Consider the following 17,017-nt stretch of genomic DNA (forward strand, 5'->3'; position numbering starts at 1 on the left):
TTTTGCACAAACTTTAGATTTCAAGGTTTTTGTAGATGGAAAAGGCTATATTCTGACAAAAACGAGTTTAATTGATTTGGTTGTTCAACTTGCAACCCATTCAACAAAAGTTATTGACTTAGCATATTCTTTAACATATGATGGTCTACCAGTTGATATTGCAGGTGGTTTGGATGCAATAACAAGTAGAGCAAACAATATTGAAACCACAGTCAAAGCAGGTGAAGCAATGGATTTAATTATTGAGTATATTAGATCAGTTCATAAATTACATCGCCATATTTTTGATGGAATTATGATTGGCATGATTTTATTTACAATCATATGGTTAACGATTATGTATAAACTACAGATATCAAAAATGAAGAGAAATAAGGATGCACTGTATGGAATTTTCGCGTGTTTGCCTAAAAACGTTTTATCGAACATTTCTCTTAGTTTGTCACACAGAAAAAAGAGTGATTCAAGCACTGCAGTCGATGCCGAATATGAAGTGAATAGACAAGAAGACTCAATCATAAAATTGTTTGCAAGCATTTCTGATGGTACACACGGTTCTATTGAAGTATATAATATTTTTATAATATTGACATTAGGAATATGCTCGTGCATCGGTTACTTTTTATTAATATCTTATTATGAAAGAGGTTCAGATATTTTGGTCAAAAACTGTCATCATATTAATTATTTGTATGGTAGCTGTTGTTCTTTATTTTCAATATTATCAAGTATTCTAACATTAGTACCAGTGGTATATGATGAATCATTTGTAAGTTTGGCGCCAAATCCTGAAATTGAAATGAATGTAATTTCAACATTTACATCCTTAATCAGTGATCAATGGCAACTATTGAGATTTGGTGGTTCATCAAGCCAAGATGTTCCTTATAAGGGAATGCAAAGAATTCTCAATAATGCCACAAATCATACTCCTTTCTATGATCCTTTAACTCCACCAATCTATCTTGATGAAAGCGCTCATAGTTTTTCATTTGAACAACAAATATATTTAGCAATTGCTCTCTTACGAAGAATGACACGAATGATGGAACTTGGTATATGGCCAACATTAAAAGATGGCATTAACGAATTATGGCAGATTGGTCCATTCGAAGCATATGAATTTTTCTATCATCCAGCTGGTCAATATATAATTCCTGATATTCAAGCACAAATTTTTGTTATAGAATCGCCAATAATGTTTGTTGCAATAATATTAATAATTGTTGCTTTTCTTTTCACAATCATTTCTTTGGTTATGGTTCAGGGCGAAGAAAGAATAATGAGATTTGCATTAATAAATTTACTAAGATGCAATCCAATTCAACTTTTCCAGAATAAGAGGATTATGGATGTGTTGTCGGGAAATTATAGAAAGAAGAAAGATGATGAAAATGAAAAGGATATGATATTTAACAACAAGGTTGTTAATAAACTCAATGATATAGTTATTGTTGTCAATGAAGAAAGCAATAAAATAATCGGCGTAAATAAAGCTTTCGAAGGTATGTTCAATATCAAAGAAGAGGATATTGTTTCTACAATCATTGATGAATTCTTTACAGAAGAAAGATTTAAATGTGAGGGCAAAGTTGAGAAAGTTTTAACAGCACAAACTTTATTGATATATAAGGATTCAAAAGGTAATAAAGTCTATTTGGATTTCACAAATCAAAGTGTTGCAGGAAGAACAATTTTCAGTGGAAGAAATCAAACTGAAACCCTGATGCATGAAAAGATGATTGCTGATGAAAAGAAGAGGTCGGATTCCATGTTAGCTTCAATATTACCCCCAAGTTTGGTACCAAGAGTTCAAGCAGAGGAAAAGAATATATCGTTCGCTATCAAGTCTGTTACAGTTTTGTTCTTGGATGTTGTCGAGTTTACACCATGGTGTGGAAGCCATGATGCACAATATGTGATGCGAATGCTGAACATTATGTTCAAAGAGTATGATATGATCACTAATGCTCATAAGACAATGACTAAGATCAAATGTATAGGTGACTGTTACATGGCAGCCGGAGGTATCTTCGATGAAGTCAATCAACCTTCCGTTCATGCTAAAGAAGTTGTAGATTTTGGATGTTGTGTCATCAAAAAACTTCTTGAAATCGACGAAATAGAAAATGAAAAACTTCGAATCCGAGTTGGTATCAATACAGGAGGTCCAATCATTGCAGGTGTTATTGGAACAGAAAAACCTACATTTGAAATACTTGGCCCTGCCATCAACATCGCCCATGAGATGGAGAGCAAAGGTGTTCCAATGAAAGTTCATATCAGCAGACCTGTTTATGAACTTATTTATGGTCAAAACTTCGTCATCAAAGAACGAGGAGAGATCGAAATCAAAGGTGAAAAAATGTTTACATATATTGTTGATCCATAATATAATATATATTCATTATAGAATTAACACTAAAACATTTCTTTTTATATCTGATCAAGACTATGTTTCATTGTGTAAATATTATACGCAGAATGTAATATCTGATAAATAGTGAAGCATGATGCATTAGGTATTCTGTTTAATTTAAAAAATAATTCGAAATTTTGAAGTATGAGCTTAGTTCTCCAATATAGGAACCTTAGAGAACCCATATTTCACTGATTTTATGATGAAAGCAATACTGCAATTGTCTGACCATCAAAATTATGAAAGAAATTCTGCCAAAAGTGGTAAAAAAAATTTCAATGTCTTCTTTTGGTGAATGTATTATCTGCGGAAATCCAATTACTACAAGAGTACTTCTCCCTTGCAACCACTCGAATTTCTGTCTTAAATGTTATGAAACATTAGTTTATTGTTACAATGAAGCAAAATGTCCATTCTGCCAAAAAGAAATAGAGTCGGATCCAGTATGCACTGCTAATCCTCACTTAGATGGATATGAAATAGAAAGACTAAAACCATATCAACACGATCAAAATTTTCATATATTTTTCGATGATCCAGAAATTATTTGTGAACTAGATTCATATACTAGAATTACATGTCCTGATTGTCATGCCTTATTCAATAATTTCTCAACTTTAAGATCTCACGTAAATGAAAAGCATAATAAAATGGTTTGCAAGATTTGCTTTGATTCCAATCGATTTTTACCATCGGACATTTCATTATATACAAGAGAAGAGTTCGAAATACATAAGAAACAGCATCCAAAATGCAGTTGCTGCGATCATATTGCGTTTGATCAAGATTCCCTCTCAAAACATATGCGTGAAGCACATTTCAGATGCGAAATATGTGCTAATGCAGGAAAAATCCTCTGGTTCCCAACAATTGAACTAATTCAAGTTCATTTTCATGAAAAACACTACGCCTGCGAAGATCCTCTCTGCGTTATGCAAGGATTTATCGTTTTTAGCACAAAAGTCGAGTATTTACTTCACCAAATCAACGTTCACAACGCAGATCCATCGATATTGAACGATCAGATCGAAAACAAGTCACAAGTCGAAGATCAAAGTGATTATCCAAGTTTCCGTGCTCGACATACAGAAAATATGAATAGATTGCTTAATAAATTAAATTCAGAGCAAAATGTCAATGCAAAACAGTTATTGTCGCTTATTGAAGATGTAGACAAGCATAATATTACAGCAGATACGTTCTGCTCTGAAATTAGGAAACTTTTGACGAATCAAATTTCAGATAAATTATTCCCTGACATTGTTTCAGTAATTTTAGCTCCAAAAGTCAGAAATGAAGTGGTCAGATCATACCAAGGTATCAAAGAAGTTAAGAAACAATTAGATCATAATGAATACCTACATTCGAAGAAACAAAGGCTCCTGAACCTCCCAAACCTGTTCACCAAAGAAATCAAACTGGTTCAAAGAAGAAACCAAAGAAAATTGTTTTGATGTATTAAAATTATTTTTTTGTTTAATAAATATATTATTTACACTGAAACATTTTTACTTTCCTAATGATGTCTGTTCAGTCTTAACTTGTTTTTCTTCATGTACTTCTGAAATCTTTAATCAATTTAGAATATTAGATCAAAATTGTTTAAATGTAGCCCCATGAATGATCTGCTCGATGGACTTCCAAATAAATAAGATAAATGGAATCAGTAGGCTTCCAAAAATGAATGAAATGAATTTATTTTGAAAAAATAAAAGGGTTGGCTCAAATATTCGTATTATTACAATGATGACAATGGTTCCTAAGAATCACAAATACATAGAATTATTAATAAAATTTTTGTGAGTAAAAATTCACTAGTTTACATGTATCTGTTTTATTTATGATATTTTCAAATATCAATTAACGATTTATCTTCAAATTTCTTTGATTTATTTATCAATTTTTTCAATGGATTGAAAAGAGCAAATAACTTATCAAAATGAGGACAGGAAACTTTACCAAGTTAGTGGTGCTGTTGATTTTGTCCTTAAAGTTGAATGCGAAGAGATCTTTGGAACACTTCAAGATGGTTCTTGTACTAATTATGCTTTTGCTGAGAGCACATCAACACTCACATCAGTCACATTCCCAGATGGATCTCATCTTAAAACGATTGGTGATTGTTCTTTCTTTCAATGTTCTAAATTGTCTTCAATTGACTTTTCAAAATGCGAGTTTCTTACAACGATTGGTCAATCTGCATTTAACTCGTGCAATTCTCTTTCATCAATTATACTTCCGAAAAGTTTAACACAAATATCCCGAAATTGTTTTAAACAATGTCCTATTTCATCAATTTCTATTCCCGATAATGTTACAGCATTATTAGATGGTTGTTTTAGATCTTGCTATAAACTTCAAATAGTTAATATTAATCGAGAATCTAAATTAAAAACATTTGAACAATTTGTTTTTTATGCAACACGTATTAAAACATTATTTGTTCCAAAATATGTAAATAGTTTTTCATCAAGCATTCTTGAAGGATCAGAAACACTTGAATCAATAACATGTGATGAATCAAATCAAATTTATTGTTCTGAAGGTGGGATTCTATACTTAAAAGATAAAAGTAAAATTATTTTATATCCATCAAATTATGGAAGAAGTTTCACACTTCCAGATACAATTGTAGAAATTGTTGGATCTTCATTCAACACTGCGCAAATTGACACAATTAATTTCAACTCCAAACTCAAGACTATTGGTGGATGGACATTTGTTCACAGTACACTTAGATCAGTTACAATTCCAAGTTCAGTAAATAGTATTGGAGAAGGCGCATTTCAAGATTGTCCTTTATTAAATTCAATAATAATTGAACCAGGGATCACATATATTCCAAAATCATGCTTTATAGGAGCAAATATTTCAAGCATCCAATTTCCAGATACAATAAAATCGATTGGAGCCAATGCATTTGCTGGTTGTCAAAATTTGAAGAGCGTAATATTGCCACCAAATATAACATCGTTAGGAGGAAATTGTTTCCCAAGAGAGTCAACAAAGATAGAATTCGCAGAAGGATCGCAGCTTTCTTTTGATGAACAAATGATCATGTATAATCCTGATAAATCTGTCTTGATTTTGTGTCTAAAGAATAGTGAAAGTTATATCATCAAATCATCTGTTGCCAAAATAAGTTCAAAAGCATTCCAGTCTATCTCAGATCTTAAAAGTATCAATTTCGAGTCTACGAGTAAATTAGTAACGATTGAATCTGAAGCATTCAGAGATGATGCATTGTTGTCGGCTTTTGAACTTCCTTCTTCTGTCAAAACAATCGGTTCTTCGGCATTTTTTGGTTGTAAATCACTTCAATCCATTTCATTCGGAAACTCTATATCAACTATTGATTCTTTAAGTTTCCAAGATTGTGAATCATTAAGAAGAGTTATCTTTGTTAGTTGTTTTAGTACAACAATTGGAGAGAGTGCATTCAGTGGATGCACTAAACTTAATTTCTTGTCACTGAGTAATAATGTTACTCGTATTGAAAAGAATTGTTTCAGTGGATGCACAAGTCTTACTGAAGTTGTATTTCCAACATCACTAGAGTTTATCGGAGTCTATGCATTTTCAAACTCTGGTCTTGTTACAATTACTGTCCCAGATGGAACACATATGATATCATTTTGTCCTAGTTCATTCCGAAATTGTCAGATGTTGCAAACGCTGAACATTCCATCAACAATCTTAGAATTTGAAGAAAATTGTTTGGAATCAACATCGATAACCTCATTCACTGTTCCACTATCAACTACTTCGATTGCAGACTATGCATTCAAAAATTGTTCATCGATGACCAAATTCACAATTCCAGAAGGTTGTTCTCTTTCATCACTAGGTAGCTTGATATTTGATGGATGTGATTCCCTTAGTGTTATTGAGTGTATCTCTAATAATTACTTCGAAGTTGATAATGGTGCTCTTTACAAGAAAGGTCGAGAAACACTCTATTTCTTCCCTCCTGCATCACCAATCAAATTCTTCAACCTTCCTCAAAACTTGCGAAAAATATCAGCAAATGCATTCATTAACTGCAAGAATATTGTAAGTATTAGTATTCCAGACCAATCTGTCGAAACCATCGGGTCTTATGCATTCTTGAACTGCGTTTCATTGAGTTACATCAATATTCCACTTTGTGTCAAAAATATTGAACCTCATGCATTCTTAGGTTGTGATAATCTTCGATGTGGAATCAAAATTGAGAATAAAAATAAAACATTTATCAGATCTCTTGTTGACACATCTGATCTCTTATCAAGCTCACTAAAAGACTGTGCATTCATATCTTGTAATCAGATCTTCTATCAAAATGGATTTTCTCACTTTTCTTATATTTATGTTTTTATTCTTATGTAAAAAATGGAAATAAACATTGATTTCTTTTATTTTCTTACTAACCCTATAAAAGAATATGATTTTTCCACTTTGTTTATAATTTGTATGGTCGTCCTTCTATTTGTGGTAACACAAAACTATTTTGAAATCACAAGTATATAAGAGAAATAATTATGAATAAACAGTTAATTTAAATAAATCCTTTAAATTTAATATAAAATAATAACAGTTTTTGTTTTTAGATTGATTCGTCAGATGAACTTGATTTGTTGAATCCAACATTTGAGAAATTATCTTTTTGCTTCGAAGATTTCTTAGCTTTGTGTTGACTTCTGAGAGGTTCAGGGAAGTCATGGCTACTAATAGAACTTGATGAAGATGACTTTTTGATGTGTTCAGGAACTTTAGGAAGCTTAACTTCTTGTTTATTATGAGAATCACCTTTATGTTTCTTGATCCTAAGTTTAATTCGGTGTCGTTCTTCTTTCGGCTTCTCGTCAACTTTATTTTCTTTGACTTCTTCAACTTTTGGTTTTTCTTCAAACTTTTCTTCTATTTTCTGTTTTTCTTCCACAGTTTCCTGTGTCTTATCTTCTGTTTGTGTCTGTGGTTGTCCTCTTTGTGGTCTGTGTTTATGAGGAGTCTTAACTTCAATTTCGATTTTTTCTTCTATTGTTTTTTCTTCAACTTTTTCTGGTTTTGGTTTTTCTTCAATTTTCTCTTCTTTATGTTTTTCTTCATGGTTTTCTTCGACTTCAATGTGTTTCTTTGGTGAAATTATGTATTCAATATCTTCTTTTATGTCATCTCTCCAGATTTTAGTTTTTTCATGCGGTTTTTCTTCTTCTTTTGGTTTTTGTTCCTCTGGTTTTTCTTTCTTCCTCCTTCTCCTCTTCTGTTGTTTCTCTTCATTTTTGTTTTCTTCTTTACGTTCGGTTTCTTTCTTTTCAGTCTGTTCATTGTCAATAACCAAGAATGAAACTCGTTTCTGTTCTTCTTTTTGTGTTCTAACTGGGAAAACGTTGATTCCTAATGGAGTGTTTGCCAACTTTTCTTGTCTGTATTTCTGTGTTTCTATCTCTTGTTCTATAGCCAATTCACGTCTAATTTTATCTTGGATCGCTTTCAATCTGTCTTTATCTTCTTGTGACATCTCATCTTGATCGTCGTCTCCACGTCCAAGCTTCAAAGGAGCGAAACTTGATTTAGAATTTTGTGGTGAAATTCCTGCATTAGAACCTCGTCCTCTTCTTGATGATCTTGTGATACTTGCTTTGTCATCTGTTGGCTCTTGGATTAATACTCTTGTATTTAACTGTTTCTGGTCTGGTTCCTTGTTGATAGAAGGTCTTGATTTGAATAACAAAACAGAACCTTTGTCATCATTTGAATCTGAACTTGTAACATTTTCTTTGATTTTAATTGATGACAAATCAACGTTGTTATTAGATTCTGATGTTTCTGTTGCTGAAGAGTCTTGTGTTATTGTGATGTCTCTTTGTTTCATTCTTTCTTTCCTCATCCTTCTTCTCTTTTGTCTCTCAATTGATTTCTCAAGTGGAATCTTTTTACCTTTGTAAATGAAAATTCGTATTTTAGCATCTGAATTTTCACTAGATTCATCTGTTGTCATTGTTGTATCAATTGTGGAACTCTCTTGTTCAATAAATTGCTTCTTGTTGTTGTCTTCTTCTTTGTTGTCGATTGTTGATGATGATGTGACTTCGATGAAATGTAATTTCTTTTGTGTGATGTCTTCGCTTTCTTCTTCATCATAATCTTCTTCCTCTTCTTCTTCATCATAATCTTCTTCCTCTTCTTCTTCATCATAATCATAATATTCATATTCATCATCATTTTCATCACTACTCTCTTGTATCTGACTGACGTATCTGATAACTTTTTCAACAGGAGTTTGTTTTGGTTCTTTTTCTTTTTTGTTACTTTTTTCTGAATCTGATGAAGAAGATGATGAATTTGAAATTTCTCTCTTTTTAACTTCTTCTTCTGCATTACTTGATGATTCTGCGTTAGCACTACTTAATATACTTGCTTCCTCTTCCTCCTCATCTTCTTCTTCCTCGTCCTCTTCTTCAAAATCTTCTGAATTTGTTTCTGTTTTTTCAACAACTTTTTCTTCAGTTTTTTCTTCTTTCTTTTCGACTTCTTTTGTTTCTTCTTCTTCTTCGTTTGTTTTATCGAATGTGCTTGTTGTTTCATTGTTATCTTCGACTGTAACCATTGCGGGAAGCTGGATTCTGTCTGGATTCCTGATTGGTCTCTTTCTTTTAGCAATAACTCCGAATGCTCCAACTGATGGTTTGACGTATCCATCGTCTTCTTCTTCCGATGAAGATGATGAAGAAGACTGAGGAGCTTCGATGATTTCGACTCTCTTTCGAGGTTCTTTAGGAAGTGGAGAGTTTTCGATTGGTTTCTGTTCTTCTTGTTTTGTTTTTTCTGGCGAATATGTTTCTGTTGAAATTGTTGTTGGAGGTGTTGGATAATCTTTGCCTCTGAGACTTCTCTTCTTCACTGATTTAGGTAGTATCGGTGTGTATTCTTTAGATTTCTCATGTTCATCATCAGAACTTTCACTTGAACTTGAAGATTCATCTGAAATTTGTTTTTTAGCTGGTTTTTCTTTTTGAATTTGTTGTTTTGGTTCTTCTTTCTTGACTTCTTTTGGCTTTTTGTTGTCTGATTCTGATGAACTTTCTGCTTTGAGGAAATCTTTCATAATTTCATCGCCAGAAAATGTATTTGAGATTGTATTGCTATCTCTTTGTGGCATTGGTGATGGAATAAGTGCTTTTAATGCATCGGGAGTCTGTGAAATTACGTGTTCTTGACTTTCATCTTGTGATTCGCTTTTTGTTGTTTGTATTGTTGCTGGCTCTGAATAATCTTCTTCCTCCTCGTCCTCCTCTTCTTCTTCGAAATCTTCCTCTTCGTATTCACTGCTTTCGCTCTTAGTTTTTTCTTCAACTTTATTTGATTCTTGCTTCTGTTCAATTTTGACAATTTCTTTCACTGCATCTTTAATTTCTTCGACTTTCTCCTTCTGTTCCTCCTTAACATGTTCAGAAGAAGACTCTGATTTTTCTGATGAAATATCTTCTTCTTCCTCCTCTTCTTCTTCATTGTATAAGTCTGTATCTTCACTTGATTCTGATGTATCTTCTTTCTTCTCTTCGTGTGAATTCGATGCTGAATGAGTAGAACTTTCGATTTCAATTGAATTTAAATTTCTATTGAATCTACCTGATAGTTCTTTGAGAGAAATGCGCTGTTCTTCTGTATCTTTCTTCATTTTATTCGGTTTATTGTTGTTTTCTGTTTGAATTTGTTCGTTTCCACTTTTATGTTCTTTACTTTCGATTTCTTTGTTCGAATTAGTATTTTTATGATGAGAAGAACTGCTGTTTGACTCTGAATCTGAAGAATAACTATGTGAAGAATTAGATTTATTATTTTCTTGCTTCTCGTCTAGTTTATTTTGATTTGGTGCATTTTTATGATCAGATGAAGTATCTTTGGAGATATTTTCATTGTTTTGTTGCGCTGATTTTTTAGAAGGAATAACAATTTCTTCTCTTCCATCGCGATGGATGATTTTCTTGACTTTTTTATACTTCTTGGTTACAATTGGATGAGTTCCGGCTTCTGGTGATGCTTTTACCGGTTCCATCCTTGAAAAAATGTAGAACTTATAAAAAGCTAAACGCTTAAAGTTTGACTCCCCCTCAAAAAAAGTTATAATTGTGATTTTATAATTACACTATTATACATTAAATATTTATAATTCTTGTATTTTCAAAGGGTTCAAAATAGCCTTAAACTGCTGCAACCTCTCAATTTCAATTTTTGACTAAGGCTGAATCATTTTTAGGTCAAATAATACGCATTGCCGTTGCTTTATCGCAACACAGATGGTAATATGCAGGTATCTTATGATTGGATTCTTGTAACACTAAAAAATTACTTATCATAAAAATTTAAAAATCTATTCCAAATGTTCAGAGAACAATAAATGAAGAAATGAATTTATTCATCTCTTTTCTATCCAAATACTTGATTTTTAATTTCTAAATGTTATCTGAAAAAATGATTTTGAAAGAAAGAAAAAATACAACTGAAAAATATGATGAGTCGGGAATTGAAGCCGAGACTGCAAAATTTGAAAACTTGTTGACGTTCTGTGAAGTAAGAGCGTTCATAAGGATAATATACAAACAATGTAATTCAAACATAATTATTTAATTTATATACAAATAAAGTATTCAAACAAAATAACATAATAATTAAATTATTTTACTGAAAGAGGAATTGCAACAACTCCAGCTTTCAGTATATTCTTGGATCCTGGTGCAGTAGATCTTCTAGGTTGACTTGGTGTATTCTTTGTTGTTGATGGTCTAGTTTGTGCATGAGATGTTCTTACAGCACTTGACATGTTTCTAACTTTCATTGGAGCTTTATCTTGATTTGATTGAGGATTTTCATCATCTGTTTGTATTGATATCAATCCCATTGCAGCCAATACAGACATTGTGTGCCTTCTTTCGTTTTCAATCATCTCCTTTCTTTGAGCTTCCCATCTTGCAATTGCCAAAATTTGTCTCTGTGCAAATCTTCTTAAAGCAGCTGTTCCTTTATATGCTTCTTGTAATTCAGCAACAGCTCTTCTTGCTCTTTCAGCTCTGTCTTCTGCTCTTGTAACAGCTGATTGATTTGCATCTGCCTTCTGTGTTTCCTTTACTATTGTATTTGTTGATTTCTGTAATTCTGCAATGATTCTTCTTAATCTCTTTATTTCTTCTTCTTTTTCTTCAATTACATTCAATGCATTTCCTAATCTTGTTCTTGTCGAGTCGTGTATTGAGTTCAATTTCCTCAAATCTCTTGATAACTGAAGATTTTCTTGTGTCATCTTTTGTATCTGTAACAATAATCTCTGTTTTGCATCAAGTGCTTCATTGACTTCATTTGCTTTTTGTTGCAACAAAATATCTAAGTTATCTAATCTAACTTTCATATTATTGATGACTCTTTCATGAACTGGTTTATATTCAACGCCATTTCGCTCGTAATATCCTGTTGATCCTTTGTTAACTGATGTGTATTGCAATGTTCCTTGTTGTGTCTTCATTGGAACTAAAGTTGAAAAGTTTGGAAGTTTAGGAGATCTCAAAGCAAAATTTCTAGACTTTGGTTGGATTAATTTAGCTTGTGTATCTTTTGGCTTAGTTAATGTGACACTTGTTTGGATGATTGTTGCTGCCTTTCTAAGTAAATCTGGTGTCTTAGGTGTCTTTGGTTTTTCTTGTGGTTTTTCAGGAACTGAAGAAGTTGTAGCTGTTGATTCACTAGAAGTATCAAGATATTGGTTCGATGGAGACAAACCAAATCCTTTATGTGGTAATTCATGGATTTGTTCTGTGCTAAATATTAAGAAAGGAGAAACAACAGCTAAATCAACTGCTTTTTCTGATTCATAGTATTGCAATTTCGCTAATAATCTTTCAATCTCAATTTTAGCTTTATTGAGTTCTTTCTGGAATTCTGATTTCTGTAAAGTTTCATTTTCCATTGCTTTGGTTAGACTGTCTAAGTGTTCTCTTTGTTCTTTATCGGCAGCATTGTAAATCTCAATATTTCTGTTTTTATCATCTGTTTCAGCTGTTACTTTTTCAACTGCAGCTTTGAGATTTGAGTTATCATTCATTATATCAATGATTTGAGCATCTTTGTCTGTTAACTTGGAGTTCAAATCTTGTGCTTCTTGTGTCTTCTTTTGTAGTTGTGTATTCAAACTTTGTGCTTCTTGCAAAGCCATTTCTCTTTCCTTGATTGCAATCGCTAATTGAGCTGCGAATTCATCATTCTTCTTTCCACCTTCTTGTGATGATTTCGTGAATGATCCAACTAAATATTCAACAATTTCTTGATGTCTTGCAACTAAATCTTGAACGAAATTAGAAATCTCTGTGTGCATTGTCTTTAAGCTCTCATTATCATCTTTCATCTTAATTAAATCATCTTTCTTAATGATAACAGAATCCTCAGGAAGAACAAATTCTTTAGTTTCAACTTCAGTTTCATCATTAACTTTTTCTTCTTCCTTAGGTTTCTCAGGTTCTTTTTCTTCTTCCTTTGGCTTTTCTACAACTTTTTCTTCCTCATTAACTTTAGGTAATGTTGAAGCGGCGACAGATCCAGAAAATTCATGTTGTGTTGTATTTTCATTAATTATAGATAAACCGGTTGAGAACTTTGTCAAACTTGATTGTTGCTCAACTTTATCTAATGAAAAGTTTTCTGTTGACAAAGCTAATTTTGGTTCTTCTTTGATTGACATATTTGAAAATGACTCACTAGAAATTGATAATGATGCTTTAACAAGAGGTAATTCTTGTGGGCCGTAAACTGACTTTGATTTAGGAAGTTTGATCTTTTCAACACTTTGTTCTGTATTATAAATCAAAGCCAATTTATTAGGTTTCATGAAGATTTCATATGATATTCCTTGTTTGGTAATATCAAGTTTAGCTTTCTTAATTGGATTTGGTTTAAGATAAATGGAATCGCAATCATAATAGCTGAGCATTATCTCTCTTTCCTCTTCATGTTTTTCTTCTTCTTTTGGTTCAATAATTGATGATCTTCTTGGTTCTAATTTGATCTCAACTTTTGATGGTTTTGGTGATAATTTAACTGGAGAAGCAATGGGAACTGTGTTTGTTGATTGATCAGTTAATTCTATAGTTGTTGATGTTGATATATCGCATGTTTGTATTCTTGGAGATTCATAACGAGACTTAAGATCAATGAGTTCATCAATTTTCTGGTTAATTTCTTTCTCTTTGTCTGAGATTTCTTTGACTTGTTCTGGAGTGAAATCGCTTTCTGTTGGAGGAACAGTGAAAGCGTGAACGAAATTCATTTCGAAACTTGTTGTTTCTGATAATGCAAGAGAAGGAACTTCAGGAAGAACAATCTTAACTTTAGGTGTTGAAGGTCTAGAAGATGTAATTGTAATTGCAGGATCGATTTCTTGACTTGAAGCTGATCTTGCAGAATTATTTGTTGACTTCATTGAATTCGTTCTTTCTAATTTACTTCTTGCTGAATTGTTGTTTTGGTTCATTGCTGATATTGGTAATGTTGGAGTGTTCTTTGTTGAATTGGCTCTCATCAACTTCTTCATGTCAATCAGCTCTTTGACGCCTGCAACAATTTCTTTTTCTCTTGAAAAAATATCCTTTGGAGTGTTCACTGTTCGTGATGTTGATTTAGATGAAATAGTGTGACTTGAATGGCAATGTGGACATTCTACAACTGGATCTACTGATGATGCTAAATCGAAAACAACTGGATCGATTTCGAATTTCTGATGGCATGTTTCGCAAACTGTTTCTAATTCAACCTTTGGTTTCTGAACTGGTTGGAATTCACAAATCATGAAGTTTGGTGATATGGCAATAACACTCTTTCTCGGTCTATATTTAGTTGCTCCGTGAACTAAAGGAGTAACATTTTTATCTTTCTGTGTTTCTGCATCCTTATATTCCTTTGGTTTAACAGTTGTCATCATATCAAATGAGATCAAATCAATTACACATTGAGTTGTTGCATCCAATTTTTCAACAGTATTATCAATTTCAACATCAACTTTTTCATTTGTTTTCTGTAAGTTTTCAATGATCTTTTGTAATTTTTCGTTTTCTTTGAGACTTTGTTTGTGTTTTTCTTCTATTTCTGAAGCAGATTTAACCAATTTATCAATAACATCTTTAGTTGACATTGCATCATCACCATTTCCAAATTTAGATAACATCATTGTCAACACTTTGTTTTCATTTGTTAAACTAATTACTTGGTTATTAACTTGAGCAAATCTGTAGTCAACTTCACTTACTGGTAAAACAGTTCCTTTATTATCATTCTTATTGACTTCTTCCTCAGATCCTTTAACTAATTCTATGATTTTGAGCATAAGTTTCTCTGTATTTTCTGGTGTAACAATACCTTTGTCAACATCTGTCTTGTAATCACTCAAAGCAATCATCAAATTAGCTCTTAAATTATTAATTTCACCTCTGCAATTCTTGTATCCTTCTGCAACAGCACTTTCTTCTTGCCATTTCCTGTATTGGTCAATTTCATTTCTTTGGCTTTCTAATAAAATATTCAATCTCTCTGTAATGCCTTTCTCTATTTCATTGGCTCTCATTGCTTTCATAGAAGCATCAATAACACTATCAATTTTATTCATGTCAAGTGATATCTTTTCGTCAGTGTTTTGACCTTGTAATTCATCATCTAATTCATTTTCTTTGATGATTTGGAAGTATTTATCATTTAACTGCTGAAGTTCATGAAGTCTTGCATCATAAGAAGCTCTTATTTCTTGTGTTTGCTTCTTGAAATTCGTAAGATTTTCTTCGAAATCTGTTTGCATTTGTAATTTTGTTTTTGTATTTTCTTCTTCAATTTGCCATTTCTGTTGATTTAAAATGTTTTCTTTTTCTCTTTCGAATTTTCTCTCTTGAGCTTTAGTATTCTCTTGTTCTTTCTTTATTGAATTCTCATAGTATTTAGTCAATGAAGAAATCTGTGAATTATGAGTTTCTTTTAACTGTTGAACATATGAATCAAAATCTGCTTTTAATTGCTGAATCTTTTGTTCATTTACATCATTAATGATTTTTGCAGCTCCTTGTTTCTCCCCTGAATCAATTGCTTTAACTAATTGGTTCATTTGTGTTCTGTATTTCAATTCAATCTTTTCAGCGCTTTGATCAAATTGTTTCTTCAATTGTTCTCTCATTTGAGCGATTTCACTTTGGTGTTTGATGCTCAATTCACGTAATTGTTGTTCTGGAGAGATTTCTTTGATGATTTGATCTCTTAAATTAGCCATTTCTTTCTTGTAATAATCATCAACGCTTGCACTATTTTCGGACATCGATTTAAGTTGTGCATCCAAAGCATTTCTTTGTCTTTCTAATGAAGCAATTTTAGATTCACTTGTGATCTCATTTGATCGCAATTTATAAAGTTGTTGAGAAAGATTTTGATTATCCGTTTGAGCTTGTTTGATTTGTGCATTTAACTCTTTGACATTTTGTTCTAAGACAAGAATCCTTTCACTTTTTTCATCAATTATTTTTTCTTCCTCTTCGTTATCTGACAAATTCTTTGTTGGAGTGTTTGAATTAGATTTAATGGCCCCAAGTTTAGCATTTGAAATGCTTTCTTTTAACGTATTAATTTTGTATTCTTGCTCTGCAATCTTTTTAAGTAAACGTGAATTTGATCTTGAAGAATCTTTCTTCTTAGAGCGAGAACTTTTCATCATAGCTTCTTTAAGTTGATCAATTTCTTCTTTTTGTATGTTAACTGTTTTAGTTAATTCTCTTATATCTGAAGATAATTGATCAACAATATTTCTGTGGTAAATCATAGCTTTCTCGGCTTGTTTTTCTTGATTTTCAAATGAATCGTTGACAATTTGTATTAAAACTGAGGCATCAAAGATTTGTTCTTTAGCATCAGTATCCTCGAGTACAATAAGATCTTGTTTTACCATTTTGAACCAATTATGTAATGATGTAAGTAAATTGCTCTGATCAGTTCCGTTCAATTGATGAGAGTTAAGTAATTCCGATAATTTTACCTTTGCATCAAGAAGAAATTCTTGTTCACTAACATCACTATATTCTACTTCAGAATCTATAATTTCCATAATGTGAGTAATGAATTCAGCATCGCTCATTTCGAAGTTTTCAATTATATTTCGAATTAATTCTGATTGTCTTTCGATTTTAGCGAAGTTATTGTGTTGGTCATTCTTTTCTTCACGTGGTTGTGGTACGTAATGCTCTAAATCTTCCCAATTTTTGGCAGCTTGTTGTTCGTTATAAAACCAATCATTCGGTATATTCGAAATTTTGTTAGGTGAATTTGTTGAAGACCCGTATTCAAGAAGTTTTCTGTGTTTTTCGAGTCCAGACTTGGCTTCCCTCTCTCGATTCGGGTTGAAGAGGGGATTCATTTGATGTACGTTTTTTTATTTTTTTATGAAAATTTTTAAGAGTTTTGAGTGTGTAAGGACTTGTTAACATTTCATTCGAACAAATTTTTGTTTTCTCCTGAAAAACAATCGAAATATCCTTATTGTCACTTTTCTCAAAATCTTGATATTCATTCTTCACATGTCTTTCAGCCAGTCAAATATCTGTTATT

At 32.1% G+C, this 17,017-nt stretch overlaps 5 protein-coding genes across 5 annotated transcripts; 3 read left to right on the forward strand and 2 right to left on the reverse strand.

The window, feature by feature from the left end:
* Positions 1-55: 55 nt before the first annotated feature.
* On the forward strand, positions 56-2,446 carry TVAGG3_0678630 (guanylate cyclase protein; the record flags this gene model as incomplete). The annotated part of the gene is made up of 1 exon (XM_001581173.1): positions 800-2,392. The coding sequence occupies one exon, from the start codon at positions 800-802 to the stop codon at positions 2,390-2,392; it is 1,593 nt and encodes a 530-aa protein (XP_001581223.1).
* A 166-nt stretch (positions 2,447-2,612) lies between these two features.
* TVAGG3_0678640 (rescue of stalled ribosome) lies at positions 2,613-4,230 on the forward strand (the record flags this gene model as incomplete). The annotated part of the gene is made up of 1 exon (XM_001581174.1): positions 2,698-3,873. One exon carries the CDS (start codon positions 2,698-2,700, stop codon positions 3,871-3,873), a length of 1,176 nt encoding a protein of 391 aa, XP_001581224.1.
* A 104-nt stretch (positions 4,231-4,334) lies between these two features.
* Positions 4,335-6,929, forward strand: TVAGG3_0678650 (regulation of response to stimulus; the record flags this gene model as incomplete). Its single annotated transcript, XM_001581175.1, has 1 exon — positions 5,471-6,787. The coding sequence occupies one exon, from the start codon at positions 5,471-5,473 to the stop codon at positions 6,785-6,787; it is 1,317 nt and encodes a 438-aa protein (XP_001581225.1).
* A 52-nt stretch (positions 6,930-6,981) lies between these two features.
* On the reverse strand, positions 6,982-10,486 carry TVAGG3_0678660 (uncharacterized protein; the record flags this gene model as incomplete). Its single annotated transcript, XM_001581176.1, has 1 exon — positions 7,005-10,457. The coding sequence occupies one exon, from the start codon at positions 10,455-10,457 to the stop codon at positions 7,005-7,007; it is 3,453 nt and encodes a 1,150-aa protein (XP_001581226.1).
* A 589-nt stretch (positions 10,487-11,075) lies between these two features.
* Positions 11,076-16,827, reverse strand: TVAGG3_0678670 (A-type inclusion protein-related family; the record flags this gene model as incomplete). The annotated part of the gene is made up of 1 exon (XM_001581177.1): positions 11,076-16,826. One exon carries the CDS (start codon positions 16,824-16,826, stop codon positions 11,076-11,078), a length of 5,751 nt encoding a protein of 1,916 aa, XP_001581227.1.
* Between the last annotated feature and the right edge of the window lie 190 nt (positions 16,828-17,017).

The sequence above is a fragment of the Trichomonas vaginalis genome, chromosome III (genome assembly GCF_026262505.1).
Source record: "Trichomonas vaginalis G3 chromosome III, whole genome shotgun sequence".
NCBI lineage: Eukaryota > Parabasalia > Trichomonadida > Trichomonadidae > Trichomonas > Trichomonas vaginalis.